This window comes from Rhyacophila brunnea, unplaced genomic scaffold, assembly GCF_057557595.1.
Source record: "Rhyacophila brunnea isolate RB1 unplaced genomic scaffold, BYU_Rbru_1.0 scaffold_1, whole genome shotgun sequence".
NCBI classification, from domain to species: Eukaryota; Metazoa; Arthropoda; class Insecta; order Trichoptera; family Rhyacophilidae; genus Rhyacophila; species Rhyacophila brunnea.
This window is the reverse complement of record NW_028232751.1, coordinates 37,861,559-37,886,195: the sequence shown is the minus strand read 5'-3', so window position 1 is coordinate 37,886,195 and position 24,637 is coordinate 37,861,559. Positions and strand designations below refer to the sequence as shown.

At 36.1% G+C, this 24,637-nt stretch overlaps 2 protein-coding genes across 2 annotated transcripts in view; both read right to left on the bottom strand.

Annotated features, from left to right (window-relative positions):
• The window catches only part of LOC147079738 (titin-like), a 97,887-nt gene extending 92,463 nt beyond the window's left edge, over positions 1 to 5,424 (bottom strand). The window contains exons 1-6 of the mRNA XM_085943076.1: positions 4,254 to 5,424; positions 3,843 to 4,037; positions 2,355 to 3,759; positions 1,743 to 2,030; positions 1,117 to 1,348; positions 118 to 289 (exon numbers count right to left, since the gene is read on the bottom strand). Coding sequence (XP_085799202.1) covers positions 118 to 289; positions 1,117 to 1,348; positions 1,743 to 2,030; positions 2,355 to 3,759; positions 3,843 to 4,037; positions 4,254 to 5,180 — 3,219 coding nt within the window. The 5' untranslated portion in view covers positions 5,181 to 5,424. The remainder of the gene's footprint in view (positions 1 to 117; positions 290 to 1,116; positions 1,349 to 1,742; positions 2,031 to 2,354; positions 3,760 to 3,842; positions 4,038 to 4,253) is intronic.
• The window catches only part of sls (sallimus), a 48,328-nt gene continuing 28,902 nt past the window's right edge, over positions 5,212 to 24,637 (bottom strand). The window contains exons 2-13 of the mRNA XM_085945555.1: positions 14,500 to 16,147; positions 14,023 to 14,252; positions 12,474 to 13,838; positions 10,493 to 12,349; positions 10,195 to 10,338; positions 9,777 to 10,016; positions 9,017 to 9,412; positions 8,502 to 8,897; positions 7,625 to 8,425; positions 7,222 to 7,473; positions 5,285 to 6,760; positions 5,212 to 5,249 (exon numbers count right to left, since the gene is read on the bottom strand). Coding sequence (XP_085801681.1) covers positions 5,212 to 5,249; positions 5,285 to 6,760; positions 7,222 to 7,473; positions 7,625 to 8,425; positions 8,502 to 8,897; positions 9,017 to 9,412; positions 9,777 to 10,016; positions 10,195 to 10,338; positions 10,493 to 12,349; positions 12,474 to 13,838; positions 14,023 to 14,252; positions 14,500 to 16,147 — 8,843 coding nt within the window. The remainder of the gene's footprint in view (positions 5,250 to 5,284; positions 6,761 to 7,221; positions 7,474 to 7,624; positions 8,426 to 8,501; positions 8,898 to 9,016; positions 9,413 to 9,776; positions 10,017 to 10,194; positions 10,339 to 10,492; positions 12,350 to 12,473; positions 13,839 to 14,022; positions 14,253 to 14,499; positions 16,148 to 24,637) is intronic.

The following is a 24,637-nucleotide window of genomic DNA, read 5'->3' as shown; positions in this document are numbered from 1 at the left end:
TATAATATAGATAGTACTATTTTTACTAATTTATTTTTTACTGTACGCCTTAATATAACAAGAAACAATTGTTGTTCTGCCAAAAGTTAAATTAAATTGAAATTTAAAGTGACTTACATTGACGACCGTGTTCCCGTTGACTAGCCACATGACCCTGGGCTTGGGATGTCCGGTCACCCTGCAGCAGAATCGAGCCCATTCTCCTTCCTCGACAGTCGCTGGTTCAGGCTTGCTCACAAACACTGGCGCAGTCCTTGGCTTCGTGTCCTCACCCGCTTCTTCGGGAACCCTGGTGGAAAAAATGAATAAAAATTATGGACGAAAAAAAATAATTCTATAAGTAATAAATTTAAACAATATTTATTTAACATCATTAAGAAAGGTTTGTCATTTAAAATTGTACTTATGAAATATATAGGTAGGCAATAGTTAGAAATACGATAAGACAAATTTTGGGCATAACCTTATGGGCTTATAATCATTGTTTTACTATAATATAGGATCGGCCTTTGGATACAATCACGTAGACTTGACGCATATACGTTTTCTGATAGTTCGTAAATCATTCGGAGTCATTCATTGGTCGGCGTGGCGTATTGATATTAAACGTTGTGCAGCCAATTGCGTAGCATCTGATTAGTATAGAGTGATTTTCAGCCAATGCGATTTTATATCGGGTTTGCCCAAACTGATGGTGGGCAATGTACGATTTCTGTTTTTAAGAGCGTCTCCATGACCGTAGCAAAAAGTGACAGTACCTACATTGAGTCACTGCTCTGGACCAAATGGAAAATAATAATAAAAAAAACATTTTTCCAGACACGGTGCTAACCCACCATACCGCAATGGTTCCATAGACATACATTCTGGCACTACTTCATCGTGGGGAACATTAAGAAGATAACATATCATAATGTCAATCTTCTTCTTCTTCGGTGGCGCTATAGTGCAATTCAAGCCCTAGTCTCCTTAATCCTTCGCCTCCACGACATTCGGTCCAATCAATTTATTGGTACATAGGTAGTTAATAGTCGGCTTAGATCGTATTGTCTACTATCCAGTTAATTTGAATACCAACTGAGTGTTAGAAAATTAGACATATTTTTGTTTACTCACACTTGCCAAGCAGCCTCCATTTGACGAATCTTTTCGATACTCTTCATGTGTTTTGGTAACTGTGAGTCGTAGATGATGCCTGGCTTTCCAGCTGTCTTGATGATGGCTCTTGTCTCGTCCATACCCCAAAGATTGGTAGCGCGGCACAGGTACTCGCCGCTGTCTTCAGGATATACCCATCCGAAGTTCATGGCGACGTAGCCGAAGTCATAAATTGGTGTGAATCTGTTTTCTGTAATGAAATAAAATCATATTATTATCATCTTCACTTTCCATGGATGCATATTTTTTATTACATAAGTCGTAAGTACTGAAAAATCTTATCATAAATGGCGAAAAGGTTGAATAATGATGTAGGTATAGGTATAATGAGTTTTTATGAGATTCAGTTGTTAGCCATTGGTTCTACTCATAATCTACTGACCGATAAGTGTGTAGTTATTGATCGAATATTAAAGACTGATTGCCATTTTAAATGATCTATATTAATTTATTTTTTTGGTCATTAATAGATAATAATAGAATAACTATAAATTCGGATATGGTGAAAAAAGAAAAAAAAATATGCGCCACCCAATTTTTTAGTTGTGGGATTCATATAAAAAAAAAACAAAAATACTACTTACTGTAGGAAAGTGGCTTTCCATTGAAGAACCACTCAACCTTCATATGCGGATCACCAACAGGAGCCAACTGGCACTCGAACTTGGTGGATTCCATCTCAACAAGACTCTCCTGGTTTTGAATTTGGGTCACAAATCGTGGTGGCTGCTTCCTATCCGGATCGTAAAGGTCATCTTCAGTCAAGAAGATCTCTGAAGTATACTTCTTGATTGTAGCTTCCATCTGCATAAGGGTTTCTGATTTTTTCATGCCCTTTGGTACTTGGTTTTGCAGAATAATTGATGGTAATTCTGAAACAAAACAATATTATAGAATATAATTCATGTTATGCTTAACGGTATAATATACCGTGTATTAAGTATTCTAACATCAACATTTACATTTACATTATTAATTGAACGTATTATATAATTTTGAACACCTCAAAACTATACATATTGAAAAAAACCCTGTGTCATACAATTTTTTTTCGTAATTAACAAACAAATATGCGTCGAAGTATTATCAAATTTCGTTAATATTGACGGCCATCTTGTCGCATTTTGAATCAAGGTATTCTTTATTAGTTATTGAAGATTATTTATTGATTTCACAAAAAATATATTGTTGCTTACCTTTGCATGATACTGTTGCCCTGGTAAAATCTTCTCCTTGCTTATTAACTGCTCTGCATGTATATTCACCAGAATCTTCAGCATACACGTAAAGAATGTCCAAAGACACGAATCCCATATCGTAGACGGTACGATATCTATGTCCAGATGGCAATGGTTTTCCGTTTCTGTACCATTCGATTCTAAGGTTAGGATCTTCTTTGGGTTCCACTCGGCATTCGAAACGAATCGCTTCAGATTCTTCAACAGTGTGTGATTGGATTTGCGTGATGAATTTAGGCGGTCCCATAATTGGATCTTCTTTAGGTGCCTCTGTCATTGGTCCTCGCTCTAACTCCTTGATCTTTTCTCCACTCATTCCTTGTGGTAGCTGAGAATCCAATACTATATCGCGCTTTGCACTACAAGTCACCTTGGCAGTGGAAGTAGCGTATCCCCATCTGTTGGTCGCACGGCAAACATATTCTCCGCCATCTCGTGCATAGGTGTAATCGATATCTAAAGCAATGAAGCCAAAGTCATTCAGCATGTGAACTCGAGATCCAGTAGCGAATGGCTTACCGTTATGGTACCAATCGATTCTCATTGTTGGATCACCAACTGGTTCAACGCGACAGTCGAAGTGAACTGGACCTCCTTCCGGTACATCAATGTTATCCTTGATTTCGACGATGAATTTAGGAGGATTTGGTGTTTCTTCTTCTGTCAAAATCTCATCGCGTTTATGAAGAGTTTCCTCAAGCTTTTGAATACTTTCGGTTCCAGACTTGAAGTTAGATGGTAATTGAGGTTCAAGAATGATACCTTGACGGCCGACTACCTGGAGCTTGCAAGATACTGTAGCCTCTCCGTGGCGGTTGGTAGCCTTGCAAGTATATAAGCCTGAATCTCGTTGGTATACTCCGGCTACTTCCAGAATAACAAAACCGAAATCATTGATAGTTTTAACTCTTGATCCTTGCAAAAGTGCTTTGCCATTATGGAACCATTCAACACGCATACTTGGATCATTAACAGGCGTAAGGCGACACTCAAAGTGAGCTAACGAATTTTCTCCGAGAATAAGATCAGCAGGAGTAGTAATGAATTCTGGTGGATTTCCTATATCTTCTTCTGGAGACATTGGACCAGTGGGACCTGACAAGCCTTCGAGTGCAGCAATCTTATCGATTGTGCCTTCCATACCTTTAGGTAACTGAGATTCAAGAATGATATTCCTTTTGCCTTGAACCTTCATTGAAGCTGTTGTCACTGCCTGGCCATAGTTGTTAATAGCCCTGCACGAGTACTCTCCTGAATCTTCAGGATAGACTGGTGAAATCTCCAGAATGACAAAACCAAAGTCGCAGAAAGTCCTAAACCTTGAACCAGCTTTTAATGCTTTACCGTTCCAGAACCATTCAACCTGAAAACCATATTAAATATGAGTAAACATAAATTTTACAGAAACCCAATTAAAAATATTTTATAATATAAGATTTTTATAACCTTCAATTTTGGATCATCTGTGGGAATCAAACGTGCTTCAAAGTGCGCATTTTCTCCCTCTCGTAAAGTTTCCAGATTTGAGAAGGGCACGGTGAATACTGGGGCTTTGCCCTTTTCTTCAACATCCTTTTCGTCTCTAGTTTTAACCATAGCATCTTCAAGAGTCTGTAATTTTTCCAGACCACCTTCCATTCCCTAAAAAAATGGTTAATATTTATAATTAAAGTTGTAATATAATACCTACGATGTATGTCTATTTTATTTTCTATAAATCGACAATAATTATTGTAAATACGATTAATAATAATATTTGCAGTGATTTTTACATACTTAGTAACATATTACTAAATTAATTTGTAAAATCAATGTAATTACATAAAACTTTGTAGATGAAAATTTGTATGACAGTACCTTTGGCAGTTGAGAATCTAAGATGAGATTTTCCTTTGAAAGGCATTTCAATGTTGCTTTGGTAGAGTCCGTTCCAAGTTTGTTGGTCGCTATGCATTCATATACACCAGAATTTTCTTCGTAGCAATAGAGAATATCGAGAATAACAATACCGAAGTCGTGGAATGTTCTATAACGGTGACCATGAGGTAATTTCTTGCCATTGTAGAACCATTCAACCTTGAGATCTGGATCATCTACTGGAATCAAACGCGCTTCAAAGTGAGCACTCTGTCCTTCAACAAGTTTTGTGATATCTGCAATCTGTGTCAAGAACTTAGGTGGCTGTGAGCTTGGTGCAGACGGAGATTTGGCTTGTTGGCCTTGTAAGCTTTCTAATTCTCTGATCTTTGCAAGAGAGTCAGGCTGCAAGCTGTCATAATAAACCCCACCTTTTCCGTAACAGTTGATTGTTGCTCGAGTGGTATCTTCACCATATTTATTGTAAGCTCGGCATACGTATTCACCAGAGTCATGTGGTTGTACGTAGGAAATATCCATCAAAACAAAACCAAAGTCAGACACCATCTTAATGCGAGTAGAATGCCTTAGCGGTTTTCCATTGTGGTACCATTCTACAATCATATCAGGATCATCGACAGGGATCAGCGTGCATTCAAAGTGCGCTGACTGACCATCCTTCAGTCCATCTAAGCTTTGGATGTGAGTTGTGAATTTAGGTGGTTGTCCCTTGAATCGATCAATACATCCCAAGTCTACACTCATCTCAGCTTGTCCCCACTTATTGGTGGCCCGACACGTGTATGTTCCAGAATCTTCTGTCTTGGTACCAAGAATTTCAAGCACAACCATTCCAAATGCGTAAACGGTTCGTAGTCTGTGACTGGCTTCAACGAGTTTTCCGTTGTAGAACCATTCAATAACCATCGACTGGTCCCCTGTTGGAATAAGAGATGCCTCAAAGTGAGCAATTTGGCCTTCTCCAATATCTTTCAACTCTTGGAAAACAGATGTGAACTCTGGTGGTCTACCTCCTTCAACTTCTGCAGCCTTGTCGTCGGGCTTTTTAAGTGAGTCTTCAAGGTTCTGAATCTTTTCGAGGCCTTCAGCACCTTTGGGATGTTGGGTACGTTCAATCAAGTCATCCTTAGTAATAATGCTGATTGAAGATGAAGTGAATGCATCTCCTTTCTTATTGTATGCCTTGCAAGTATAGATTCCACTATCGCGTTCATACACGTCTGATACGTCCAAAGTAACGAATCCAAAATCACTGGTCATTTTGAACCTTGATCCATGTTCTAGTACCTTTCCATTAAGGTACCATTCTATCTTGAGATTAGGATCATTCTTAGGTTCAACTGTACCTTCCAAATGAAGTGGAGATGCCTCAACCAATTCTGATTCAGCTTTGAAAGGAACGATCCATACTGGTTTATCAAAGTCAGCTTCAGGAGCAGATGTCTGGCGATTATATTTGTTAGCCGCAGCATCATCAGCTTCTTTTACTGCATCTAAACCTGCCTTTCCTTGAGGATGTTGAGTTTGCAAGTAGATATTTTCTCCTGCTGTACATTTGAGGGTTCCAGATGTAGATGCAGTCCCTTTAGCGTTAGTCGCCTTGCAAGTATATATGCCTGAATCTTCTTCATAAGTATGTGTAACATCTAATGAAACATATCCGAAGTCATGAGTTGTTTTGTATCTTGAACCAGATGGAAGAGGTTTACCGTTAGCGAACCATTCAATCTTTAGTGTTGGGTCCCGGGAGGGCTCTACGTTGCATTCAAAGTGAATATTTTCACCCTCTTTGCAGACGATGTTATTCAAATGGCTTATAAACACTGGTAAGTCATATGTTGGTTCCTTGTCCTCGGGTTTGCCAGCTTTAGGTTGTTCTAATGCACCAATACGGTTCATGGATTCTGGATGAAGTGTATCACCAAGTAACCAAGGACGATCTTCAATTTTAATCGAAGCAGTGGAAACAGCTTCTCCTAGCATATTTGTTGCTTTGCATGTATAAATTCCAGAATCGTCATCGCGAAGTCCATTTATGGAAAGTGTAACTAATCCAAAATCGAATGTACTCTTTATTCTGGATCCAGTTGTTAACGGAAGACCATTTTTAAACCATTCGACACGCAAATTGGGATCGGTACGGGGCTCGACTTGTGCTTCCAAGAAGACATGTTGTCCTTCTACTAATTTATCATAACTCTTCAGATGAGTTGTGAATATTGGTGCTTGCATTGGAGTGGAGTCAACAAACATATCGGGGACTTTGTTCTTTGCTGCTTCTTTCAACTGTATCTGTTCCCAGGATTCCGGTCTTTGAGCATCAGCGATAATAAGGGATTTTGATTTGACCTTCAATGGGATCGATGATACTGTACTACCAGCATTATTAATAGCTTTGCACATGTACACTCCGGAATCCTCGGTAACGACAGAGTTAATATCTAGCGTAACGAATCCAAAGTCGTGAGTGGTCCTGAATCGTGAACCTATAAACAATAATATCATATTGTTAAAAAAGCACATTTACCATTAATAATGAAATGTATTTAAAATAAATGTTTAATTATTGAAAAAATAGTCTAATGAATTACTGTTTCGCTCATAGACGAAATATACGGGTGTCCACGAAATGGAGGTTATTTTAACAGGCCATTTTAAAAAATGAGCTATTGTTAGCTATTTTCTCAACACAATGCATTTCATGATATGTGTGATTGAAAACATTTAATAAGAAATATAAGTTGCAGTCAGCTGCTGAATTTAAATCGGTGACCCACGAATTTAGAGACTGGCAATTACTTTATACGGGCGCATACCCACAAAATGTTTTATTATACATATTTTGTGCAGGTCTTTCAACTTATAATATTTATTTATACTGTTTTACTATGGGTATTTCGACCATCTAATTTAATCGAGAAAATTAATGAATATAAAATAAACTTACCCATTTTTAATTCAACTCCGTTAACATACCACTCGAACCTAAGGCTAGGATCTCCTACTGGCACAACGCGAGCTTCATAGCGGGCGTGTTGACCTTCCCATAGTTCGGAAGGTCCAGTCAATACTTGTGTAAATATTGGTTTTTCGAATTCTCTTTCAGGTTCCTCGGCTCTTCCGGGTTGACTCTCTTCTAGCCTTAGAATCTTCTTCATTCCTTCAGGATGCTGAGTATCTAACTGGATAGCTGCTTTGGCTGTTAAAAAACGTAAGTAAAATATATTTTTTGCATACAAATATATAAGTACACAATAAAAGCGTGCATCAAATAAAATTATGTTATTGTTTCATTTTTAAAACTATAATTATGAATGTAATGAAAATTTGTATTATATGGATAAACTTACTTTTAATTTTCATGGCAGCTGTCGTGACGGCTTCGCCGAGGGCGTTAGATGCACGACAGATGTATACTCCTGCATCCTCATCGCGAACATGAGCAATTGTCATTGACACATATCCAAAGTCATGAGTCTTTGTGATCCTAGAACTGTCTTCCAAGAGTTTTTCATTCCTGAACCATTCCACTTTAAGTGTTGGGTCTCCAACTGGTATAAGCCTGCAGTCAAAGTGAGCAGTCGCGGCTTCCTGAATATTGTCAATATTTTGCAAAGGTTGCGTAAATACTGGGCGTTGCCTGGTAACTGGATCAGCGATTTCAGGTCTTCTAAACGGTTCTGCTGATTCAAGTTCACGAATCTTTTCGAGGCCTTCAGGCCTTTGTGACTCTCGGATAATGCTACCCTTTTCTGTTACAGTCATAGATATGGATGAAGTGCACTGTCCCAAAGCATTAATGGCTTTCACTGAATATTCTCCAGCATCTTCAGGAACACAGTGTGTGATGTCCAGTGATACATATCCAAAGTCAAATGTAATATGGAATCTCGATGCAGATTGCAGTGGTTTTCCGTTGTGGTAAAACTCGATTCTCAAGTTGGGATCATGCACTGGTTCTACTTGGCACTCAAAGTGAGCGGTTTGTCCTTCCATGACATGAGTTGTTCCTCTGAGGTCAGTTACTAGCCTAGGTGGTCCTGTTGGCAAGTCCTCGACTTCTACCCTTGTGGAATGTCCTTGAGATTCAAGAAGCCTGATCTTTTCCAAACCATTAGGATGTTGAGTGTCGAATATTATGCTACGGTGATCTGAAATTAAAAAAATGTAATTACCTACCTATTAAAATATATTTTTAGCATGGTAATCTAAAAAAAGAATACTTACTGGCAACTTTGAGATTGCATGTGTTAACGGCTTCTCCATGCTTGTTTGTAGCTTTGCACATGTAAGTTCCAGAATCTTCACCGTACGCATACAGAATATCCATGGCAACATATCCAAAGTCGTGGGTTGTTCTATACCTATGTCCAGCTCGGATAACGGCTCCATTAAGGAACCATTCAATTTTGAGATCAGGGTCGTTGATTGGTTCAACTCTACATTCGAAATGCGCCCTGTCACTTTCCTTCAAGTTCTCCAAGCTGGTAAGTGCTGTGATGAACACTGGCCTCTGTCCTTGTTTTTCTTCTTCTACCCTCTTTGGCCTTTCATAGTTTTCTAGTTCACGAATCTTTTTCAAACGTTGCTCATCAAGAGTATCCAGATATAATCCGGCTTTAGCTAAAATTGTAGAAAAAACGTTGATGAGTTGACATTGGAAAATTTATTTTAATTATAAAAAAAAATGATTTGATAATGTCATTTGAGAATGAATGAAATTAATATGTAGGTATACTAACCGCTGACATTTACGGAGCTAGTTGTAACAGCTTCACCGACGGCATTGATGGCCTTGCACATGTATGTGCCACTATCTTCAGCATACGCGTATAAGATATCCAAAGCCACGAATCCAAAGTCGTAAGTTGTTTTGAACCTGTGACCTTGTTGAACAGGCCTGCCATTGCAATACCATTCAACGCGCATTGTTGGATCGTTTACTGGAGTAAGGGTGGCTTCCAAATGAACTGGAGCTCCTTCAGCCACTTGTACATTTTTCAGTGGTCTTCCGAATTCAGGCTTCTCAGCTACAAAGCTTTCGTCCTGAACTGGTCGCTTATTGCGATCGCCTTCCAAATATTGGATTTTCTCTAAAGCACTTTCATGTTGAGTGTCTCTGATGATAGATGCCTTGGCTATAAGAAAATACATTTATGAAAGTTAGCTGAGATGAGAATTTTTTAAACAATAAAATGGAAAAATCGTGGGTAGAAAATTATGAAATTTCCACTTGTGTCTTTCTGCAAACGTTGTTTCTCTACGACTTAATTAAAACTATATTATGTATTTGATATCATATGAACAATTTTTGTAAAATAGTGTATTTTATTTACTTACATTGTACACTTAATTTGATGGATGATTGTGCCTGTCCAAGTTTATTAACTGCCCTGCAAGTGTATTCGCCAGAATCGTCAGCATATACCGAGAGAACATCAAGTGAAGCAAAACCAAAGTCGCAAGTGGTTCTGTAACGATGTCCACTCTGCAGTGGCTTACCATTGAAGAACCATTCAACTTTAAGATCTGGGTCTGGATATGGTTCAATGCGGCATTCATAGTGAGCGCTATGACCTTCCACCAGTTTTGTAGGTCCATTAAGTTGAGTTGTAAACCTTGGTGCTTGTTTGACGATGGTGTCTTCTTCTTGACGACGTTGATATTTGGTGCTATCTTCCAGCATGCTGATCTTTTCAAGGGCACTTTCATGCTGGCTCTCCAATTGAAGAGAGGCTTTAGCTATTGGAAAATATCAACATTATTTTAAAGTATCATTGGAATATAATATTAAAATAGTATACGTATGCGATAAACCAATATTTCGTGATATTGCGCTGTATGTAGTTTATTTTACTATATGAACGTTTATTCTATAAGATTATCAGTTGCAGTCAGTATATAGGTACTAATATCTTACATTGGACAAAGAGTGTTGATGAAGTTACGGCTTGTCCCAGTTCGTTGATTGCTCTGCAAGTGTAAGTTCCCGAGTCTTCGGGATTTACGTACTTCATGTTGAGAGCAACATAGCCGAAGTCATGCATTGTTGTAAGACGATTAGCTGGAAACATAAAAAAGTAATCGTCATCAGTACACCATGAAATAAGACTATTATAAGAAGTCAATATTTTCTTATCATAAATTGTTTCGAGAAAACTAAATCTATTATAAAAATATAATATTATTTATAAAATATTTAACAGAATGTAACTCACATGCTTCAATTGGTACTCCATTCCTCAACCATTCGACGCGAAGCTTAGGATCTCCAACAGGAATAAGCCTTGCTTCAAAGTGGGCAGCTTGGTTCTCAGCAACACGGAGATCTTTCACGGGCAAAGTGAATACAGGTGCTTGAGTAACCACGTCTTCTTGTGCACTGCCTCGCTGGTGACGAGATGTAGCCTCCAATTGGTTGAGACGATTGAGAGCACCTTCGTGCTGTGAGTCAACGTAAATCGACCGCCTGGATTGTACTGAAGCAACCCCAGATGTAACCGCTTCTCCAAGAGCATTGATAGCTCTGCAAGTATATGTGCCAGAATCTTCAGGCAAGCAAGACATAATATCTAAGGCTACAAAACCGAAGTTGTTAGTCTCAGTGAAACGAGAACCGCTCTTCAGTGGTTTGTTATTATGATACCACTCTACTTTTAAAGTAGCATCCGATACTGGAATGAGGCGGCATTCAAAGTGAGCCCTCTGGCCTTCTTTGATATCAACGTTCTTCAAAGAAGTTGTGAATATCGGAGCTTGTTTAGTGACTTCATCAACATATTCTGATCTTTGGTAGCGTGACCTATCTTCTAGACTTCGGATTTGCTCTAATCCAGTTTCGTTTTGAGTGCTCCTTAAAATTTCTGCTGTACCGCGACAGCTCAATGTGCAATTGGTTTCATCCATACCGATTAAGTTAACGGCACGGCATGTGTAAACTCCAGAGTCTTCAGCGATCAGATCAACAATATCCAATGCGACGTAGCCGAAATCATGAATCGGCCTAAACCTGTGCCCAATAGTAACCGGTCGACCATTCTTGAACCATTCAACCTTCAAGTTTGAGTCAGTAACTGGTTCGAGCTTACATTCAAAATGAACATGCTGTCCTTCCAACATGTTTTCAAGTGATTTCGGTTTTGTGACGAAACGCGGTCTTTCGGTGGTAGTTTCATCAACGTATTCATTTTTCTTATAACGAGATGCATCTTCCAGGTATTGTATCTTTTCCAATCCGGAGGGATGTTGTGACTCCATAAACAAGTCCTTCTTTGCGATAACTCTCAAAGCGCAAGAAGTAACCGCTTCGCCCAGCTGATTTCTTGCTTGACAGGTGTAAACACCACTGTCTTCTGGGTATACGCTCAGAAGATCAAGGGCAACATAATCGAAATCATACGCTGGCCTGAACCTGTGTCCAGTCTTAATTGGTTTTCCATTACAGAACCACTCTACTCTCATGGTAGGGTCTCCGATGGGTTGCAGTCTGCATTCCATGTGAACGTTTGTTCCCTCAATGGTTTCAATGTTATGGAGAGACCTAGCGAACTGTGGAGCTTGCATAACTGTAATATCATCGGTGACTGTGCGAGATTTACGAGATGCATCTTCAAGCATTTGAATTTGTTCGATAGCCTGTTCGTTTTGGGTATCCGTCAAAATATCGGAACGCTCAATTACTCTCACCATGGCGGATGTGTGAGCAGTTCCTAAATGATTTACAGCGCGGGCTGTATATTCTCCCGCATCAGCAGAAGTAGCGTGAATAATATCCAATGCTACAAATCCAAAATCGTAGTATGTTCTGAATCTTGATCCAACGGTAACTGCTCGGCCATTGTGATACCATTCAACTCTCATTGTAGGGTCGCCCATGGGTTCAAGGCGGCATTCAAGATGTATGTTTTTACCTTCACTGATGGGATTAGGATCAGATAAAGGCTGCACAAAGATTGGTTTCGATTTTGAAATTTCTTCAATATGGTATTGTGGTTCAACAAATTTGGAACCCTCAAGAATTTTGGTCTTTTCATAGAGACCTTTATGTATGCTCGAGGTATCAATGCTTGATCGTGCTGAAAATAATAAAATACGTATAGTTAAAATATAATATAATGTAGATATGGAAAACCAATATTATAGTGTAGCTGATTTAGAAACAAAGAAATCATTAGATATATATTTATTATAAATACTTACTTTGAACGACCATAGTAGCGCCGAGCTGTGCCTCTCCAGCAGCGTTGCGGGCAACAACAGTGTATGTTCCTGCATCTTCGTCGCGAACGCTCGCGATGTCCAGCGCCACATAACCAAAATCATGGTAAGTCTGAATCCTGTTGGCAGACTTAATCAGTTTACCATTACAGTACCACTCCACTGTCATTGTCAGGTCACTTTGTGGCTCTACTCGTGCCTCGAAGTGAGCTCGTTGTCCTTCTACAATCTTAGTTGTACCCTTCAGTATTCCCAAGAATCTTGGCTTTTGAATGATTTTAACATCCTCAGACACTTGTTTCGACATTCTGGTTGAATCTTCCAAATGTTGGATTTTCTCTAATCCTCCCGGATGTTGTGAATCAACTATGATGTCTTTCTTTGTGATTACGCTCAATATAGATTCAGTGACAGCTTGGCCGACCCTATTGTAAGCTCGGCATGTGTATCGTCCAACATCGTGGATAGTCACATATTTGATTGTAAGGGCTACATAGCCAAAGTTGAAGAACGTTGTAATACGAGAACTGGCCTCAACGGGACGCCCGTCTTTCAACCACTCTACTCTCAACGTAGAGTCTCCGATGGGCTCGAGTCTAGCTTCAAAGTGAGCAAATCCACCTTCTCTAATATTCAACTGATCTTTAATAGGAGTTTTGAATTCAGGGAGTGTAGTATTTTCAGGAACTTCTTGCACATACTTTTGGTTATGTTGCTGCTGATAGGCTTCCAACTGTTCCATTTTTTCGATATAGCGCTGCTGTTCTGGAATCCCTAGGTCACTGGTCACAGTACTTCTTAAAATAACCCGAAGAGAGGAAGTACTTAACGCTTCTCCTAACCTGTTCACAGCTCTCACGGTATACGAACCAGCATCTTCAGCCCGTAGGTGCATGATGTTAAGGGAGACGTAGCCGAAGTTGAAGATTGACGTGATTCTCGAGCTAGCTGTGATAGGTTTTCCGTCCTTGTACCATTCCACTCTCATCGTAGGGTCACTCACTGGAGTGAGTTGAGCTTCGAAGTGAGCATTGCGCCCTTCTTGTAGCTCTCCCATCTCTTGCAGTGGCCTTATAAACTGTGGCCGGTGTGTTACTTGTTCCTCTACAGTTTCGGTTGACTGATATTTGGTATAGTCTTCCAATTGTTGGATATATTGAAGACTATCCGGGTGTTGACTAGTTTTTTCGATAGTAGCCCTCGGTGTTACTTGTAAATAGGCCTTGGTGTCAACTACGCCTGTCGCGCTGGTAACGCGGCATACGTATTCCCCGGAATCATTTAATATAAGACTAATAAGATCTAAAGCGATATATCCGAATTTAAACGTCGAAGTTGTACGGGAACCTAGAATATGAATAACATTATTTAGTCAATAATGAGTTAACTGATTTCGTAAATGGCTTACTGTCAGTATTTAAATATTGGTCATTATTTAGATTTATGATAATTTACTAATATTATTGACTAAGCAACATCAAATGGTTTAAACTAAAAACAAAATAATAAGATACAACAAAAGTATACATACTTGCTTCCAGGGATTGTCCATTTCTAAACCAGTATACCTGCATGGTGGGATCACCAACAGGTTCGATTCTAGTTTCAAAGTGAGTTTTCCCACCCTCAATTTGTGTCATGTTCTGCAGGGGAATAATAAATTGAGGCGGAGGGTAAACTCTATCTTCATCGCCGGGAGGGGCATAAGGCTTCGCCCTCTCAACGTGACGCAAGTAAATGATCTCTGGACCTGGTGTAGGTCTAAAAATAACATAAATATTTTTCAAATAATATTGAAAAATTATATCCGAACCGAAAGAATAAGAATCACGTGGAATAATTTATCTACATATTGATTGAATGTGAACATACATTACATTTTGGTATAGTTTTGATTTAAAGGTATGTAGTGAACTGCCAGGTGCAAGAGTTTTAAAACGTAGTCATAGATTTTGATATTAGAAGTAAACACATGAATAAGAAAAGTAAAAAAATAGAAAAAACTCACTCAGGTTCAATTATTTTGCTGGGTCTCGGCAAGTGCAGACGTTTTTGTTCTGTTGGTGCCGGTCCCTTGGGCGTCTCGACAAAGAGTCTAGCCCTGGTGGCAGTGGAGCCAGCGACGTTTTGCGCTGTGCACTGATACCACGCTGCATCCGACGCCTTGGCTTGCTGGATGTCCAACGTCGAGGCTCCACTGTCTGTTGAAATTCGTAGCTCGGGATTTGATGATATAGGTACGCCGTCCTTCTGCCAAGTGATTCGTGGGGTGGGTGTGCCGACAGCTCTCGCATTTAAAACTACCGGTTCCCCCTCTTTCACGTTCAGGGTAGTGAACCGTTCAACAAATTTAGGTGCGACCACCTGCTCTTTCTCAATTACATTCAGATTGCACTGGAAGGAAACTTCTCCGCTCTTATTGCGCGCTATGCAAGTGACTACGCCACAGTCATTTCTCTCGACATTGGTGATCATGAGGGCATGATTGCCGGATTCGTTGACCAAGATCTTATGGTTGAAGTCATCACGGATCAGCTGTCCGTTTATGTACCAACTGACTTCGGGGTACGGACGACCGGTAATTCGGCAATCAAACCTTGTCATCTTACCTTCGGTAACATCGCGGTCTTGACAAGTCTTCACGAATTGCGGTGCCAAAGCCTTTTCGCTGACTTCGACTCGCTCTTCAACACCGGTCTGATATTCTACGGCTCTGTGTTCCTGGGCGTAGGGTTCTTGTGGTGATTCAATAGCTAAATAAGCGGATGTGACTACACAGCCATTAGGATTTTCTGCCAAAAGTGTATAATGGCCAGTATCTGAGCTGTGAGATTTATTAATTTTGAGAGAAGTTTGGTTATTGGTCGTTGAAACTTGATATTTATTGCTGTTGACAATGCGTTGACCATTTTTGAACCATGTCACACGCGATCTAGGATTGGCGGACAATTGAACTTGGAAAACGGCATCAGAGCCCTCTTGCAATTTTGAATTTCGGGGTTTCTGAGATATTTTTGGTGGCGCAGGCGGTCCCAAGGACCTGTCGACCTCGGTGATCAAATGTATGTCAGACTCACCGAATTGCCTGCGCGTGAGAGATTCCCTGAAAGACACCTCGCGGAGGAGCCTGTATTCGAATGTGTCGACTTTGAAGTCTTCTATCGTTGTAAAGGTGTTTCCATTCGAATACGACATCTTTTCCGTTTTTTGAACAATAGTCGATCGCATTTGGGTGCCACCAGTTCTCTGCTCAGAGGTTTCAACTGTTTCCTTGAAGTCCCGCTGCATCGGAGCGGGACCAGTTGGCATCACCATTCCTTCAGGCTGAATGTATACGGAGCATATGGCTTCGCCGTATCGGTTTCTAGCTGTGCAAGTGTATTCACCCTCATCGCCGGGGCCAATTTGTTTAATTAAAAGTGACACGTTTCCGGTCTGCTCGTTATAGCTCATACTGTATTTATTACATTCCATTAACGGAGCTTTCTTTCGAGTCCACGAGACCACTGGCTTCGGATTTCCACGAAGTTTGCCTTCGAATTTGGCATTTCCACCTTGCGCGAATCTCGCGTTTTTGAAAATCTGCTCAAATATCGGTGGCGACGGGTCTCCTGGTTTGCCGTTCATCGGAAGTCGTTCAACAACGTTACCTTCAACTGAAAATACACAAAAATAAATATTAGTCATTTTGTGAGTAGATATTTAACATTTCTCAATAACAGACTATTAGTAATGTACCACATTTAAAAATATCTCTCGTCTAATATATAAATTTTAATTTAAAAAATGTAATACAGTATCTGTAAGCCTTTAGATACAAGTTTTATTATTTAATGTAACCATTGTCCATACATCGAAACTGTTTATTGACCCTGAAATAATAAAAAAAACATGAATAAACAATCAAACTATGTTATATAAATACCTGATACCTATAGTTAGTATAAAATACTTTATTTTTACAAAATAAATATATTAGAAACATAAAATATGATAATAGTAAAATACCTACATCGTGTTTGTTTCAGTTTAACAAATGAAACCCATATTCAATTATTATATAGATATATTAATAGATAATTTTGTTCATAAATTATGTATTTAGTGTGTAGGTACACTATTATTATTTAAATAAATTGTGTCAATTAAGTGCGTTGAACGCAACTATTGCGTTGTCCATTAGATATAATTATCATGTTATTTAAATGTGTATAATTAATTAGTAATTAACAGGTCCGCAGTGAATGAGTTAATGAGTGAATGAGTTATTATAGGGAATATAATATTATGATCATCTAAAAATATGATGATACTAATATATTCACAAAATGATACTATGTAATATGTCCATGCTATTCATATTATTTGTTCGCTTAGTCTAAAAAATCAAACGTATTACCTATAAAGTGTTAAAATATAATTACTTTATTTTAAATTTAAGAGAACGTCTCTGATATTATATTTTGATCGTTCGTGGAATGTATACCAAATAGCATTAAGTAAATATTATTATCATCTCTCAAAGCTTATATTATAAATAATATTTTTATTAGATGCCTACTTAAGTAGACGAAAAAGGTACCCACTGACCTTTTTTTGAAATTAGTAGATACTAATTACACAATTTTCATTACTTTCAAATATTTAATTATATCTTGTAAATAATACGCGTTATAAAAGTGGTACTTATTCCAATTATATAATATTATATTTGGCACTATGCCTTACAGTTAATGGTACTGTCTGAGATGCCAAGAAGTTATGGTCGTTGTATACATTTATGACTAGGTAAATAGGTACCTATATAAGCGATTGTGTTGTTCAATTATTATTACAACGGCGTTCCCAAACTTAATTTTTCCGCGGACCGGTATTTGTTTCTCTCTCGACCATGTCCGATCCTAATAGGATCATATGGGCATCCACAGAGTAGACGTTTGTATTAACAGATTTTTGTTTTTTTACGAGAAATGGATGTCAGCCACTTGCTCAACCTATTAGGTCCATACGACTCACACACAAATAGAAAAACAATATGTGTACTTGCCGGACCCAGGATTCAAACAAGAGACCCATGGCGTGATAGTCCAACGTTTAAGCCGCGCGGCCACCGTGGGTATTTGTTTAGTAATTTTTAACTTATTGTATTGTATACTTTTTAACCCAAAGTAGTGAAATTATATTATTAAACTTAGTTATAAAATATCAAAAAAAGTATTTTAAAAAATTGAGAATATGTTCCTGATTATTTTTTTTCTTTCGTTTCTAGAATTTTAATTATTGATTCTATTATCCTGTTACTTAAGCCATAACTTTACTCAAGTCAGATGAAATAAAATATTAACTGAGGATTTTTTTTCTATTATTATAGGTACTCGGTACTAAAATACATTTTTATGTATTGTTTGTATTGACAAACAACAGCTTCTCTAATCTATATTTAATTAGTATTTATTTGTTTTATATAGATCTCCATTTTCTGGGATATTATTATGTTGTTTATTTTGTTGGCAGTTAAGAATTTATGCGTTCTTGAAGACGTTCGAAATATAAAAACTCAAACGAAAATATCGCCGAGCATCGGAAAAATTTAAACACAGCCATCGTTCTATCTTATAAACGTAAACCTCATACGTCCAAAATGATATGTTTTTAGGGAGACAGTAAAAGCCGTCTAATCTTCGTTTTAAATAGAATTTTAAATTTCAAAAAAATAAAACAAATAACGAGCTCCTATAATGACAACGATTCTTAGTATTTGTGAGATATATCTACTTTTTTCCGTTGTATGCGTAAGATATAGTAGGTTTTGAATCTAGATAATAATACGTGCTACGAATATGCCTGTCATATCGAAAGAAAAAGTGTCAATAAATGATGCTTGTGTGCGAGGGATTTATTTCTAAAAAAAATCGCAAAATCGATACATACCTCAGAGTAATACTTAACGGTACCATGAGTAGTTTTATTGGTGTTATTAATTAAAATCTCATTATAACAATTATTATTAATTATGAGTTTACTATATCGACGCGTTTATTCTTACTTAATTGCTAATGTGCAGGTTTTGCTTGCTGGCAAGTAGGAAAGCTTGGTCTATCAGCAGTTTAATTATAATTAGTAACCAGTGGACTGCATCAGTATTCTAATATAGTACAGTATCTTTGATTATGTAATAGAAAGTAATGCTGGATATGTTTTACAATGAATGGGTACTTAGCTATATTACAAACATTTTGAATAATTTTCCAACGAGAGTCTTCAGTGGAATACCTATAGGAAGGCGCTAAGCGATGAAGTTAGGATTCAAGGGGCGGCAAAATACACAGAAAAATACATTTTATATTATTATTTAGTATTAAAGATATAATATAATCAATTTAATTACGTAAACTGAATAGTGGCACTTATCAAAGGGCGGTACATCGCAGATTTAACGCAAAAATTATTTAAACATAGGTACTTAATAATACTTAATCCAAAAATGAGTTCAAAATTTCAATGATATGCATTACAGTTTTATAAAAATATAACAAAAAGCATTCTGTTGAAGTCTCAATATAACGGTTCAGTATCCAATTATAATAGACATACAATGTTTTTGCAAAATTGTAATTATATAAACATATTATTTAAAGGGACATTATAATAATCAATTGCTTTAATGGAAAGTAAAAAATATATTTGGGGGGCCATAATTTTGGGTTGGCACTCGGGCTGCAACAACCCTTGGCGCGGCCCTGATTATGTTATGTAAGGCTTACATAATGTAAACATCATTAAATCAAGTTTAAGTTCAACGCACGAGCCATTATCTATGCGAAATATATAGGAGTACTTTCCAATTTGAATGTATGAAATTATATTATAATTATATCATATCATATGAAAATTAGTAAAGTATTCTCAGAATTATTTTGCCTTATTGTGATATGTTTATTTCATATTTGTATAAAAAGGTTTTATTCAATATATTTGGTATAATGATCTAATTACCACAAGGGTTTGGTTTTTCGCTTTAATTAGCACTGGATTGACGCGTTAACACGTTTTGACATTTCGTAGCGTAATGAAAACCGATCATTGGTTACCCTATTATTATTACGTGGTATTCAGACAATAGTGTCACTATTGCGAATATCGTTAACAGATGAATCAAACCTGAAAGCGGTTTTTTACGATTCTTATGAGTAAGAGCGTCTCCATGGCATGGCACAATGACCAAAATTCGAACCAAATTGTTACATTATTTATGCTAGAGATGTGTGAACCGTGATTTTTTAAAAATCTTATTTAAGCAGATGAGATTATTATTAATACATAATTTATAACATCTTGGATAAAGCTCTCAACAAGTGTATTCCGATCCCACTCGGTGCCAGATTGTTTTATAAGCCTGCATGCCGATAAACGACGTCTTTGGTTGCATTTTTATGTTTGGCTGGACCCCTAAACCACGCGAACGCATACCGCGCCAATTAACTCGTACATTAGGTATTATAATGGGGTCAGGTCGCGACGACTAGACGTTATAGCAGTATGTTTATAAAGATGATAGAAGACGTTATGTATTTTAATAAAATTAAAAAAATATACATTATTAAAACTTAACGAAAAATCAAATGTAGAGATGTGGTTATCTCTGAATCTTGTTTGGTACATCGCGCAAACATGCTAAAACATTGTAATACTAGATAGTACAAAAACGATTTGTTGGATTGTATCATTCTAGATCAAGGATTATCAAAGGCGCAAAGTAGATCAGACCATCTGGAGAAGAGCTGCGAGGAATGGAAAAGGTTCATTGAAGAAAAAGGATTTGTCCATAATTTTCATATTATATATTATAAACAATTGTTAGCTGCATAATCGTTTTATTAATCTATTTTATAATCACGCGTACGTTCCACATTATCATAGTTTTTTTTAAATTTAGATATTTTGGATGCCAATAAAATATTATTATGTAAACAAGAATTATAATTTACACACGCCACAGTGATTTTTGAAAAGAATAAAACAATATGTATGTACTATAATAAATTGCATAATTGACAAAATCACGCATGCGCAATTTGATTTTTTTTTCAATAATATATCCATCAACAAGTTAATCGTCATTAGCTTTTTAAAATGTTATTGACTCCTTAAGCAAGTACATGTATATATATATATAAATTATAATTATGCGATGTAGATAATATATACCACATATATTAAAGAAAACTATTATTTACTATTAAAAACAAGGTTAAATAATATTCTTAATTTAAGAAATTTCGCTGCTATGAAGATTATATTTTACATATTATATAAGAATAATAATATGTATATTTGGGTTAGTGTAAATATATCTGCACAATAAACTAATTGAATATTTTATTTTATTGGGTTTTAAATGTGTAATAACTATATATATATTCTGTTAGGATAATTATATTTTCTCAAACGTACTATGGAAATTCAGCATCATTTAAATTAATAAAAATAATTATAATTAATGTGGCATCACATGCAATATTCTGCGAAGACTATATTTACTCATTAAATCATATAATAAAATCGTTCAATTAAGTATTCGCATATTTTGGCTCTATGATTTTTAATACTTTCTAATTTTCATGCGCATTTTAATATTCGTCGCCAAGACATTGCAAGACGCTGATTCAGTTCCGGCGTCGCGACGCTCTCTCTCATTTTCACGCTGGTCACAGCGAGTGTCTGTGTATCAGTATTTCGGGGTATAGCTTAGTGTAAGCGTGTACCTATGGGCGATCGCGTGGTCTATTTCTGTCGAGATGCGATCGCGTTACAGCGTCCCATTTTAGGAACGGTCCGAGCCGCATTCCGTACCACTCAACCAACTATTTTCATAACTCTATTTTTTTTGCTTCGTACCTGTGATCAGCGGCTACAGTACAAATGGCGGAAACTGCTTCATTTTTCATGTTATCACACTTAGAGCGACACTTAATTAGTGATTTTTTCAACACCGATGTTTTCGCGATTATTGCGAGATGATATTTGATCATTTCACTCATAAATATACCAAGAACGGCATTGGTATTATCAATCATGTATAGAATACCACAATTCTAAATTCAAAGTAGATACCTACTTAATAATTTTGTCAACAATTTTCATGGTTATTAGCTATTCGCTAAAATTATTGTTAATATATTACAATATTATATTATGATTATCTATTAGAATACATATTTTTTTATCTACAACAGTGATCAGGAAAATTTACGCGGTGCTAAAAGATGTACGCCGATATTATGACAATAACTGATTTAAATAAATTATGTACCTCTTAACTACATATAATATTATTTCGTATATAAGAGTCTATGTATAAACATGATTAAATTTTTAAAAATATATAATTATTATAAAAGATGAACATCATTTTTTTTTATTTTATATATTTAGTGTATTAATTTTATTAAGGAATATTAAGCTATGTAATAATATACAAATAAGCATAGTCTCAAAATTACAATACGTAGGTGAATATTAAAAATACATACAAGTAATTTATCGTATTTTATTAATTTATAATATAAAAAGTGCTATAGAATATTTCATGCCGAATATTGATTATTTTGTACAATAAAATATTTTGATAATAATCAAAGATTCAACATTTTTGATCATAAAATGATATATATATATATACGAACAGTATTATAACAGGATTAAATAAGCTTAAACTCAAGTAAATATAATAATATACTGTAAGAGATACGTTAAAAATGCGCTAGTACAGTATTTCCACAGTATAACACTTTTGATCTCACAATACATTTATAGAAAACTTATATATTTTTTCAATTTATATTACCCGTCACCGTTAAACAGATAATAGGTATATGTTTTATATCTATCATACTACGGATTTAGATTGACGGTATATATTGAATGAATGTACAATAACCAATTCTTGTAAAAATATACCATCACATTGACGACTACAATATGTTGAACAATCCAAGTCAAATTAAGTAAATTTCCCAAATATTACAATACCATATAGGTACCTCTATTGTGTCGAATGTGATTTTGTATTTGCCTGAAGCGCAAAACACCGGTTTTATAAGTTTATCGTAAAAAATAATATTAACATTATATTATACTATAAAGCAATTAATATATATCTTTTAATTAAAGAAATATTAAATTCAAAAGTTGTGGCAATAAATAGGCTATGTGTATTTTTGTATTATTTACTAAGTGCTACCTACATTCGAGTATTTATTAGACATTCCTTCACTAAAAACTGTTGATTTTTATGAAAATAGCCAACGCGCATAACAGTATCGTCTGCTAAAAATGCAAGTTTTCCATAATATATACACATTAAAACTAGTATACTATAAACAATTAGGTCTGAATTAAAATTATATAATATATCTATCACTAGCATTTATTGCAGCTCTATTTTATTCACGCATTATTTTTTCTTTTAAACTTTTTCTTCATTATTATTATCATTATCATTATTATTCGCGCTGTGAATTTCCTAGCTGTTCCAGACTAGAAATTAATCATGTTGGCATCTATTTATACGTGAATTGGAATAAGAAGTATGCAGAAGGTATCTGTTAATCAGTTGCCAAGATAAATCTAATATTTTAAATTAAGAAATAAGTTAGTATATTGTAATATTTTTACGAATTTTTCGATGAAATCAAATGTTATGAGCTATTAGAAATGTTGGAAATATACTCGTATTTTTGGCAATTGAATAATATAATAATATAGTACTAGTATATAGGAGTAGATTTATTACGAAAATACACTTTCCATTGTTAAATAATGTACATATTTTTGTGTGAAAATATATGTACATATTACCTTATTAGCTAAAAAATATGTAGCAGTGGCGAAGGGTGGAGGTAGGCTGTTAAGTTCTGACATAAACAGCGCACACTAAACTTTGTCAGTTACAGTAAGTTACTAATATTTGTTTTTATTGAACTAATACTACTATGTGTAGACTGTAGATTGTGTTTGTTAGTTTTTTTTTTAAATTCAATTAAACCCTGCTCAATAAAAGTCAAAAAATATTCGTTTATTTATAAAATATCTAAAATTATGACATAGAGAATAATACTTTTTATCAATTATGGTTTGGAATAGGCAGAGATGAATTTTAAAAACTAACCTACACCATATGTAATAATATGTATTCTTAATTCAACAAAAACAATTATGACTATAAAAAAAGTGTGCACTATTTTTCTCGAACCGCCCAAAGTATAGATACCTAAATTATTATTATGATTTGGTTTAGGCAGAGATTAATTGAATTTGAAAAACTAACCGGCATAAATTGCAATTTGTATTCTTAGTTCAATGAAAACAAATAAATATGACTGACAAATTTTAATGTGCACTATTTACGTCGAATCTTAACAGCGTACCATTCGCCACTGATTATAGTACCTACCTAAACAAGGGTTTTAAAGAAGATTAAGTATTATTAAATCTATTTTCAAGACGAAACCATGTTTAATTGAGAAATATTGTAATTATTCGTGTCATTTTTTCGGTAGTGTATTGAATAATGGTAGCAGACGTAACAGGTGTCTTTAATAATAGTAATCACAAGAATAATAGCGTAAAAGTGTATTTTGCAATCAGGCTGTCGTATATTGGCAAACAAACTGCTATGGAATGGACCAACTAGCGTCTGTACAAGTATCGAGTGAGATCGTCTCCATATATGGAGAATCTAGTCGTCGGTAACCTAAATTAAGTTCGTATATATACTTCTTAAAAAGGCGCATTTAACAATGTATAGGAGCGGATCGGTAAAATGTAATATCCATAATATATTATTGTCGTTAAATATCAATGGTCTACAAACAAATGTAACTGTTCAGATCATGGCCCCCACATCTTGAATCGGGGCCCCAGAATAAGATCGTTGACGGGCCCCCAATCTATCACTAAGCTTAAAGGTAGTGTGACACTCTATACCTATTAGTGTTTTCCAAATGGAGTTCGAGGTAAAACTAAGGGTGTCCACTTGAATTATGGCCGAGTGTCGGCACAATAATCAAAAATTGCATCATACAGATACTACTCTCGAACATAGCGCCGAAAGCCACTTTTCTACTATTGGTACAAATTTGTGA